Source organism: Pelobates fuscus, chromosome 13 (assembly GCF_036172605.1).
Source record: "Pelobates fuscus isolate aPelFus1 chromosome 13, aPelFus1.pri, whole genome shotgun sequence".
In the NCBI taxonomy this organism is placed as follows: Eukaryota; Metazoa; Chordata; class Amphibia; order Anura; family Pelobatidae; genus Pelobates; species Pelobates fuscus.
The window spans coordinates 20,829,555-20,840,026 of record NC_086329.1 but is presented as its reverse complement, the minus strand read 5'-3'; the positions used below and the strand labels follow the sequence as shown (position 1 = coordinate 20,840,026).

The window sequence follows — 10,472 nt, the reverse complement described above, 5'->3', positions numbered from 1 at the left end:
TACACAAACATGTACCTGTATACAGAGTGCTGTGGATGTATACAGAAAGGTTGGTTCCAGTTTATAGAGTACTGTATATGCCCAGTGAATGCAGAACAGCAGATACCTGTATACAGAGCAATATGTATATGCAGAGATACAATAAGAGCAACATGTACACAGATTGGCAAGTGCATGGATAAATAGTAGAGTAGGTAAAGCATGCGATACATGCAGAACTGCATACAGAGATCTGCAGTGCTGCATATACCCACAACACGGGCCAGTGTGCCATGCAGAAAGGAAGATCTGAGTATACTGAGTGTGTGTATCAAGAGGCTGGTCCTTGCATACCGATCAATTGGTACCGATATAGAGCTGAAGATAGCGGCTTTCAAGCATTGTGGATGCAGAGTAGCAAGTTCCCATATCCATGCACAGCAGGCAGTTGCATACAGAAGAGTGTTCTGCGATGCAAAGTTGAAGGAAACATGAATATGAGAACACTGAAAGTACACAAAGCATACCTGCAGAAAGATCACTGTGTGCATGCAGAGTAAAACGTGTATGGAGAGGATGCTGTGCGTCTGCGGTACAGCAGGTAATTGTATACAGAGCTTTGTCGTTATTGCAAACAAGTATTTGAATACAGAGCTCTTTGTGTATGCAAAGCTGCACGCATCAGTATACACAATGTGTATGCAGAACTGCAGACCCATGCAGAGCGGCAGATGTGTGCATACAGCATTGTATGTTTATTCAGTGCTGAAGGTACTTGTATTATTGAGTGTATGCAGGGCACCAGGTTCCTGTATATAGAGAAGTAGGTTCCTGCATATAGAGCAGCAGCTTCATGTATACCAAGCAGCAAAATGCTCCTGTATATGGAGTGGTGAGTACACGCATAGAGCAGCAGGTTCGTGCATACATGTCAGTGTGTGAATGCACAGCAGCGAGTTACTGCACACAGACGTGTGTGTATGTATGTATGTATAAAATATATATATATATATACACACACACACAACATGCTGACCAGTGTGCAAGGAATAGGAGGCTCCTGTATGTGGAGCTGTGAGTGTGTACAAAGCTGCAGATACCCATATATGGAGCAGTGAGTATGTATACAGAGCAGCAGATTCCTGCATATATCAGCTGGTTAGAGCAGTGGTAATGTCAGTAAACTCAGATTTGAAACCTAATCAGACCATCTCACCAGTAAGTGTTCCTGAGCCAGACACCCACTGATAAAATAACCTGCCTACTTCAAACTCCATTTATGAGCACAATTGAGCTTCATTGTAAAGCGCTGTGAAAAATGTTGACGAATAATAATGCAGATCAGCAGATAGTGTATAGTTTTTTTGTTTTTTTATAAAAAGCATTGGGTACCTGCATACAGACGTGGAGAGGAAAATTTGCTGATGTATACAGAGTATTGGACGAAAGTGCAGATTATATTTTGTGCAGAGAGGCAAATTCATGTGTTCACTGTGTAGATGTTACCTTTTATAAAGATCAGAACACTGGGTACCTACATACGGAGAACAGGTACGTGTACATAGGGCACTGCATTTCATAACAGCATGTACCTGCATAGAGTAGTGTGCAAAAGCAATATTGCATGGGCTCACTAACCTAAAACAACTATATAGTTTAGTCACCAGGGGCTCTCTTGACTGCACTTAATAAAGCATGATAAAACTACACTTAACAAAACAATAAAACAGCAGAGGTTCTCTGGCTAGCCCGAAACATTGTGTGCAGATAGCAGGGGTGCACTAACCTATAATAAATACAGAATGAAGACAGCAGGTACCCGTATAAAGACCAGTGAATTCAACAGAAAATTGTCGCAATCCTACATGCAGACAGGTACCTGTTATACAGAGCAGTGTACGACTATAAAATAACAGGAGGCCTAGCCTGCACCAAAGCCAGTGTGGGCTCCCTAGCCAGCACTGAACTCTGCAGGTCAACAACAGATGCATACATTCTCATACATGCCAACACCACGCTTTTTCTTGCCTGCACAAAAGCAATGCAGAACCTGCTGGCCAACCAACCCCCCACCCACACCGTCCTGATGCCCTCAATCAAATATGGAACAAGCAAAACAAACGTATTTCAATTTTCCTACTTTGATAAAATATTTGAGAATTTACGTTCCAACAGTTAAGAGCCACACAGATTCCACTCCAAGTTCACATTAAAAATTACTTCAAACCATTTCATATGTATCGTAAAGTGACCCTGGGATTTAAAATAAAAAATTTAAAATGGTGTCTGGTATACTGCAATCTCACTGTGCTTTAATAACCAGCACTGGCTGGCAGATATATTGTAGCACGCAGAGAATGTGAAAATGCTACCCATGTAATTTGTATCTAGGCCAGAGCAGCAATTACGCTTCTGTAATAATCAGGAGAAGCAATGATGAAAGGATGGACTGTCTCTCTAAATAAATGGTTACAGGGGTCTTAATAATGACAGAATCCCCCATTCATGTGCAGGATAAGTGGGGCTGTCTTTACATAATGTGCACCGATTGGCTGCTAATAGATTCTCCTTCCAATGGAAATTAATTCAGAAGCATAATCAGCAGTTCCCAGGCAGAACAAGAAGAGAGTGATGTGAAAATAGGTTGCCTATTGGTTGGTGTGCACCCTGCATAGCCCTGCTTGGATGCTGGAGCTCTGCTATTTTTCTCAGACTTAGGGTGTGATATACGTAGCACTGCATGCTATTGCAATCTGTATCAAAGCGTTATTTTGACTGTAAGTGAAATGGGGTAGCTGTAGAAAAGATGGCATTTGGCTCTGTCAGAGAGCGGTTGGGGAAAAAAATATCTGCAATAAAGGAGAGATGGGGTGAATTTGATTATGGCAAGAAGAGGCATGTGCCGTTTTCAGAAATCCCTTTATGTCGGCAATGAAAATGCTTGGGGTAGGTCGCAAAAAGAATTGCCAAGAACTGAGTTAAACAGTGGATTTTATGAGGATACACAGTTTGGTAGCGCAAAGAGTGGGTTTGCTGTACCAGGGAGGGTGATAAACGAACCATGGCATTCCCAAAGGGGAAATAAGAATCAGAAAGAGAGGCACAGGGAATAGATAGCCCACGTATATTGGGTTTACATTGTTTTCTCACAGTAGCCTGTTTTATCGCTTGCAAAATTCATATAAAAAAGGCACAATATTTTGGGACCGTTACATTTGTGCATAATGAGACAAGTAAGCCATTGCTACGTACTAACATTTATAAAGCTTTCTTTATCCCTTTCACAGCTTTGAATTTTTGCTAAAACGGCCCAATCGTAGCTACTTTGAAAACGGTGTAGACATCAGGGATACCTGAAAATGTTAAGACGAATTAAGAGAAAAATACATGCATCATCCATTTAACAAACTCCTATGAAACCATGTATCCAATATTTTACAGAGTCACGTTACCCAGAAATCCCAAAACTGGGTTATAATGTAATATTTAGTTTTATCAAAAGTAGCTAATATCAGCAATACTGAATATTTCCATGTGACCATAAATTTGCAGAATACAGATAAACTGTTAACACCAATGATCTTTTAGGAGTATTCTTGGGCTTTGTGATGAATATTTTCCATTCTTATGTTTGTAACAAATATTTACCAAGAACGGCTTGCTTGTTTTGCATTAATACCAGCGGATACCCTTAGAGTGTGGGGTGCACGCCCCCTCCCCACAGTCACAGTTCATTAAACCGCTCACCCCTGCAGGAAGGACGGATGACGTATTCTCTCTACCCCCACACAATAGCTTACTATACCAGTCTAGTTCTCTTTCCGTACAAGCACAGACATGTAGCCAACGTGTTCTATACTAATGCAAGGAGCACAAATTCAAATACTGTACAAAGGGGATCTCCCTTTATACAGACAAGTTTGCTCTAGACTAGATTATCAGCCTGAGGGGCGGGAGTTTAGCAATATTGTAAACTCTTTAAAGTAGGTACGTCATCTGCCATTCACTAAAAGCATGCACCCTACGCAGACTTCTAAACTCATAAAATGCTGCGCCTAGTGTTACACATTTCTGTTTGGACAAAGTACATAAGGTAAAGAAAGATACAACATACATCAAGAGAAGGAGATTAGGAGCTTGCCACGCTACCATGTGTTGGAAAATGGAATCTATTGAAATTGTGAGGGAAGCAGACCTTGGAAAATAGGTTGTCAGGAAAGGGTTATATGCACACATCGCCTGCAGGACAGGCACTGGGAGTGGGGGGAGGGGGGTGAGAGGAGTAGGAAAATGCTTAGTCAGCGTCTGGTTAAATGCACTCACAGCAATACTGCCGAATATAGCACCGTAAGCCCCCACCATGTCAGTTACTGCCTGGACAATAGCAAAAATACATATTGGTTGCAAAAGACGGGGAGCTAACAAATTAGGGCTTAGTCTGTTAGGGCTTTATAAAAAAAATTCTGAGAATTCCCCCCCCCCAAAATAAATACACACACACACACACATCTCCTCACATGTTCGTTCCCTCTTCTCTCTCCATGTTCCTGTCTACTCCATTGTTTGCTGGGTTTTCCTCTGTTCATTGAAGGCCAGGAATTTAATTAATATATATAAAATTCCTGGCCTTCAATGAACAGAGGAAAACCCAGCAAACAATGGAGTAGACAGGAACATGGAGAGAGAAGAGGGAACGAACAACATGTGAGGAGCTAGATCTTTAATGCGGGAAAGAAAAGTGGAGTAGAGGAAAAGGAGAAGATAAAGACCCACAGGAAGATCTGGAGATGGTCAGGCAGACAGCGGGTCCAAACCTCACAGAGAGGCTTGGATGCAGTCTGAGACAAAAGTCGAACATAGTTAAGGAGAGAAGAGGTCCAAAAGGCAGAGAAAGGTCAAAAGGCAGTGTGTGAAAGACATGAGTAACAGAGAGAGGTCAGAATACAGTTTGACAAGAGGCTCAAAAGGACAATGAGAGGCCAGAATACAGTCAGAAAGACAGGAGGCCCAAGAGGCAGAGAGAGGACAAAACACAGTCAGAGAAATATGGCCATTTGCTGCCAGTGGTCCAAGATTCAAAGGGAGGCTTGAACACAGCCAAAGAGAAAAGGCTAAAGTAATATAAGTCTGTGGCAGAGAGGGGCCTAAAGGCAGAGACAGGAGGTCCAAGTAACAGAGAGAAGCCAGAATGTAGTCAGATTAGTCAGACATTCCAAAAGGCCATGAATCAGGAAGTAAAACATGATCATTCAGCACAAAGTCTAAATATTTAGAACTAAAATGATTTCCCTATTAGCATATGCATAATCCAAACTAAGCTCAGCACAAACGCTGGAAGCATGGTATGAATTAATTTTAATAGCATATCAGAGATGAACTTCTGTACGCGGGATTAAGGCCAAAACATTACTGTCTCTGATGTGCTATTAGACATCATTTGTGTTTGTTGCAGTTTGATCTTGATACAAACATAATCTGGGACACAATAACATAGTACACAAATAGTGTCAAAGAAACACCAATATAAAAGGATACTAATAATAGAAACTCAATGTTTTTTTCCCTACACACTGCTTCTCCTCAATCAACCAAATGAGAACAGGGTTGTCGAAAGGATTTACACTATATCATAAATTTTATTTTATAGAAAAAAAAATTATTATAATACACCCAAAGCTTCAGTCATTAAAGAGACAAAACATGTGCAAAATGGAGGAGGGCAGAGATTGAGCCAAGAGTGAAGTCAGAGTAGAGATAGAGAGGTGCGATAAAAAAGGAAGTTAAAGCAGAGGTAGGAGAGGCAGCAGAGAGCAAAACAGAGATAGCAAAGAAACTACCAGAGAAATTTAAGAGCAGATGGGTTAATCGCCATTTAAGATTTAAGCAGCAACAGCTTAGCAAGCAGAATAAAGAGCCATAAGATACAGGTGAAGAGAGATTTCCATGATTTAGGCTAGTTATTATGGGTGAGTGTTGACCAAATGGTGTTCAACAAGATACAAGAGACTAGCGAACAAACCTAGGGGTGCGCAGAGATATGAATAAATGGGTGACGAAAAAACAAACAGGTGGGTGATCGAGTGGAGAGCTTTAACAGACGGGTTAACAAACAGAATGGTGAGGGGGACAAGAGTGAGTGAGCAGATTGTGATGCTATGAGAAAAGATGAATAGAATGTATATTAGAAAGAGTAAGCAAGCATGGAAGAAAAAGGAGTGAGATAGGGTGGAAAAAAAATTGTATGTGGAAAAAGTGAAAGAAGGAAGAGGGGATCTACTAGAAAGAGTGAAAGAATAAGCAAACAAGTGAGGAATGAGCAGTGAGATGAATCGGTGTGCAAAACACAACAGGCAGTAGAGCAAACTTCACAAAGGTTCAATGGAAAAAAAAAAAAGCAGGGACAGATAAAAGTCAAGGCAGCAAAAAGCAAGGACAGAGATAGGGTAAGATTAAAATACACAGAGGCAGTGAGAGAGGGTAAGGAGTGAAATGCTCAGTCAGGAAATCAGAAGAGAATAAATCTAAAAAAGCAGCACACACCCATCTTAGTAATGACAACACACTGTAATCTGATAAAAACCAGGAACTATTCACTGAGCAGTAATATGAATCAGATTTATTACAATGTAATCAGCTCCAAGGCACATAACAGTGGTCTGTTATACTACAGAAATGTATTCTGGACAAAGAAAAGTTTATCCCACCCGAAATGTACAGACAGCAACTTGCTCTACTGCTCAAAGCGCCCGTGCAAAAAAAAAAAAGAAAATTAAATGTGGAACCCCTTACTGGCCAAGGGACAGATCAATTACTGCCAGCATTCAACAGGTTAAACCAATTAGACCTGCAGCAACCTGCAATATGTTAATTACACTAGATTATAAACACCCACCCGCAGTATCAGGACAAAAGCTGAAAAGGGGAAAATAGTGTGAAGTGGTACAAAGACACCAGCTAAAGGGGGAAAAAATTAAATAAAAAAAATCCCACCCCCTCCCTTTATTCTACATACTAAATTGTATTTGTTTATGGTCTGCCCCAGGGCCTGGAGAGAAGTGCGTACATTTAAAAAAAAAAAAAATTACACACCAGCAGCATCGCTAAGTGCTATAAACCTTTACCCAGTGGTCACACTGCCACAAAAGCGGTTAAAAAAAATAAAATAAATGAAAAATAGAAACAACAGATAATATCCCGCATTACCCAAATATGTCACCTGTTTCACTTTTCAAATGAAGTTTACATTACCAGTGCTTCAATGTACTGAAACACAACAACAATGGTCTGTGCATAAGACTAAAGTTCGTGTGACCGTCCAGCCCAAGAGTCAATTCATACATCGACAGGAACTGCTTGCACCCCTTGTCCTGCCTTGTCCCTTGGGGGTTTATACACATTTTAGGGCCTCCTGGTTCTGTCCCACGGGCAGGTTTTGATTTCATGTTAATTACAAATTCCAGCAAGTTATTCCTTGAAGGGCAAACATTACAAAGTGTTATGTTTCATGGTTATGCGAATCCAATCACCCCCCCCCCCACCCCACAGACTTCTCCACCACATGTTGAGGAGCACTGGGACCACATTTTAATATTTGTAAAACAGTAAGGGATTCCTCAAGTACTGGAACAAAACAGATTTGGGTTGTTGTGGAGGTGCCCAATTACATTCTCAATCTCAAAGCCATGTGTCCCCTTTACATCGGGCCCCATCCTCAGAGCTTGTCCTTGGGCTGTAGGTTATAAATGAGGAACTGTACATATACATTAATGAGACAAGGAATCCTTTGCAAGATAATGTGTCTATGCCCAATTGGCGCCCATTTTAAGGGTCTCTTTCCTTTTTCACCTTTACATCCCCTGCCAGGATGGTGGCAATTTCCCCCTGCATAAATGCCCAGGGCACATTGGAGCCAACCAGTGGGCACTTCTCACCACTGGGGCAGTAGACCTCACCTGTTGCCCCCTGAGCTTTGATACTTTCACGGGAGCAGGGGAAGCAGAACTTGTGGCTGGGAACAGATGGGCACTGGACAAAATGTGTATCCTCCAGACGCTCATGGCAGATTGTGCAGCAGAGGGGGCCACTGTTGGCCATGGGTGAGTCAGGAATGTTCTGGGGGTGCACTTGGTCCATTCCCGGGTGAGAAGCTCCCCCAGTAGGTGCCACTTGCAGACTTAACTCTGTAGACCCAGCACCATTTCGAGAGTTCAGGCGCCTCTGTCCAGTGACAGAGGCAGGAGATACCGGGCTACTGCTGTTCCTGCGGGCAGATGAAGTGGTGGAGTGCACTGCAGGTCCCCCACCTGACTGTCCATCCTTAGGGGAGTGAGCTGTTCCCAAAGTGTCTGTCACAGACTGCAAGGCTGCCATAGGTGATGGGCCATTAGGAGCACTCTCAGGTGGAGTGGTTCGCTGTGGGTGCCCAGGGCCAAGAGGTGGAGGTGGGGGTGGCGGAGCAGGGCCACCGTAGGCTGAAGCTGAAGACGAGGAGGATGGTGTTCCGCCAGCAGCTGCTAAACTGAGTTGTTTTATACCATCTGGCTGACCAGTTATCCACATTTGTCCTTCAGCTGAATCTGGTTCTGGAGAAGCCTTGCGTTTCCGTGCACCCCCTCTGGCCTGACTGCTTCCCCCAGCTGAAGAGGCAGCAGCAGCTGCAGCAGCCAGGGCACGTGGTAGATTGACCAGAGCACTGGGCAACATGGGACAGCCGGGGTCAAGGTAGGGTTGTGGTAGCATGTCCGCTCCTACCATCTCTTTAAAGAAACGCACCGACTCTGGAAGCAAGTCCCCCAACAAGCGCCAGTCTCCAGAGCCGTGCTTTTTCTCATACTCCAAATATTTAAAGCCAGAAGAAAGGCCACGGCCAAAGTCCTTCATGCAGTCCTGATACATCTGCTTAGCTACGCCAGAAGCAGAGCTGAACACGTTGAGTGAGCCACTGGGGTACTCCACAAAGAGTTTGAGCTCATAATCCAGCAAGCCAGGCTTCGATGCAGCGTCAAACGCAAACACTCTCCCCAATAAAGTGTGGTCTTTCTTGAAGCGGACATCAAACGGGGTGCAACTAGACAGCGTGAGCAGAGCGTCCCGAACCGCCTTGGGTTTCCCAGCCCACTCTTCCGTTCTGTTCCGGAGACTCTCGGTCAGCTCGGAGAGAGCCTCGCTGTTCCTCTGCTTCTCCTTCAGCTCCCTTTCTTGGTCGGTGCTGGACACAGACCCCGGGCGCTTGGGATCGCCAGACGACGAGGCCGTAGGTGGCGGCGGGCCGCTCAGGCCACTGGAGCCAGCGGGACCTCTTCCCAGGACGTGCGGGGCCCCTGAAGAGGATGCCGTGGGGGGCCCATTTAACAGAGTCTGGGGGAGCAGGTTTGGGGGGACACTCAGCTGACTGGGCCCCAGCTGGGGGATCAATCCATGGCCAGCTCGCCCTCTGGAGTTGGGGCTCTGGCGGTTGAGCTCAGGGGGCCCATCCTCCCCCGGTTTGGGGAAGCCGTTTAGGCCATTGGGGAGCCTGGCAGCAGTCAGGGTGTACTCGAACCGCCCCCGCTCGCTGGACAGCCCGTATCTCTCCAGCCCCGAGGCGGCTGCAGCCTTGCTGGCCCCGTCCAGGTGGTTGAGCTGGGCTGTGTCCTTGGCGGTCAGGGCTGCCTGCACGGCCGGGTGCTGCTTGGCGGCCCCGCCGGCTCCTGGCCCCTGTGGCCCCGGGGAGCGTCCGTCTTGGAAGCCGTGGCTGCGTTTGAGCTGGCGGGCCGTGTCGATTACGAACTCGATGCGGTCGGCTCCCTCGTAGTTGACGCAGCCCCGGCACACGGGCTCGGTGAAGTCCCAGATCATGGCCCACGGCATGCGCGGCAGGTCACACAGGTAGCAGGACTGGCGGCGTGACGAGGAGACCTGCGCTGCCGACATGCTGGCTGTGTGGGGAGGGGAGGAGGAGGAGAGGGAGGGGGGGTCTCGGTAGGTCTCTCACAGCTCCCGGTATACAGGGCTCTCTCTCCGCTCCCGGCCGGGCGTGCTCTCTCTCTTGCTCTCTCTGCGCTTCTCTGCAAGCCGCAGCCCGCCCGGAGCGCGCACACGCGTGGACGCGCCCTCTCCCTCCGTCACGCAGGGCTGGGATTCCGCGCGTGCACGGGGGCCGGGGGGTTGTGGAGGGGGAGGCGTGCGCGTGCGCGCCGGCAGCGTGACGCGGCTCTCCACACCAGCCGAGGAATGCCACCTGGCCGTGACGTCACGCGCGCTATAAACACCTGAGACTCGGTCAATACAACCAACCCCAACCGCAACCCCCCCCACCAATCCTACGCTACACGCTTAGAGACTATGCTTAGATTAGTCTCGAAAATTACTAGGGGCGGCGATGCTCCGGTGTTTGGAGCTCTGTGTCACAAACATGTTGCGTCACTGAGCGAGTCAGGCGCATGCGCGGCCCTCCTTGGCTATTTTTTTTTTTTTTTTTTTTTTTGCTGCCTGCAGTTGTGGAGCTCACGTGT

General features: G+C 46.0%; 1 protein-coding gene across 1 annotated transcript; it reads right to left on the bottom strand.

The window, feature by feature from the left end:
* Positions 1-6,580: 6,580 nt before the first annotated feature.
* Positions 6,581-10,071, bottom strand: IRF2BPL (interferon regulatory factor 2 binding protein like). Its single transcript, XM_063439637.1, has one exon. It carries the CDS (start codon positions 9,889-9,891, stop codon positions 7,801-7,803), a length of 2,091 nt encoding a protein of 696 aa, XP_063295707.1. The 5' UTR covers positions 9,892-10,071; the 3' UTR covers positions 6,581-7,800.
* Positions 10,072-10,472: the final 401 nt, after the last annotated feature.

Excerpts from the sequence above, each read along its gene's own strand:
- IRF2BPL (XM_063439637.1), bottom strand. The coding sequence starts at position 9,891 with ATGTCGGCAGCGCAGGTCTCCTCGTCACGCCGCCAGTCCTGCTACCTG.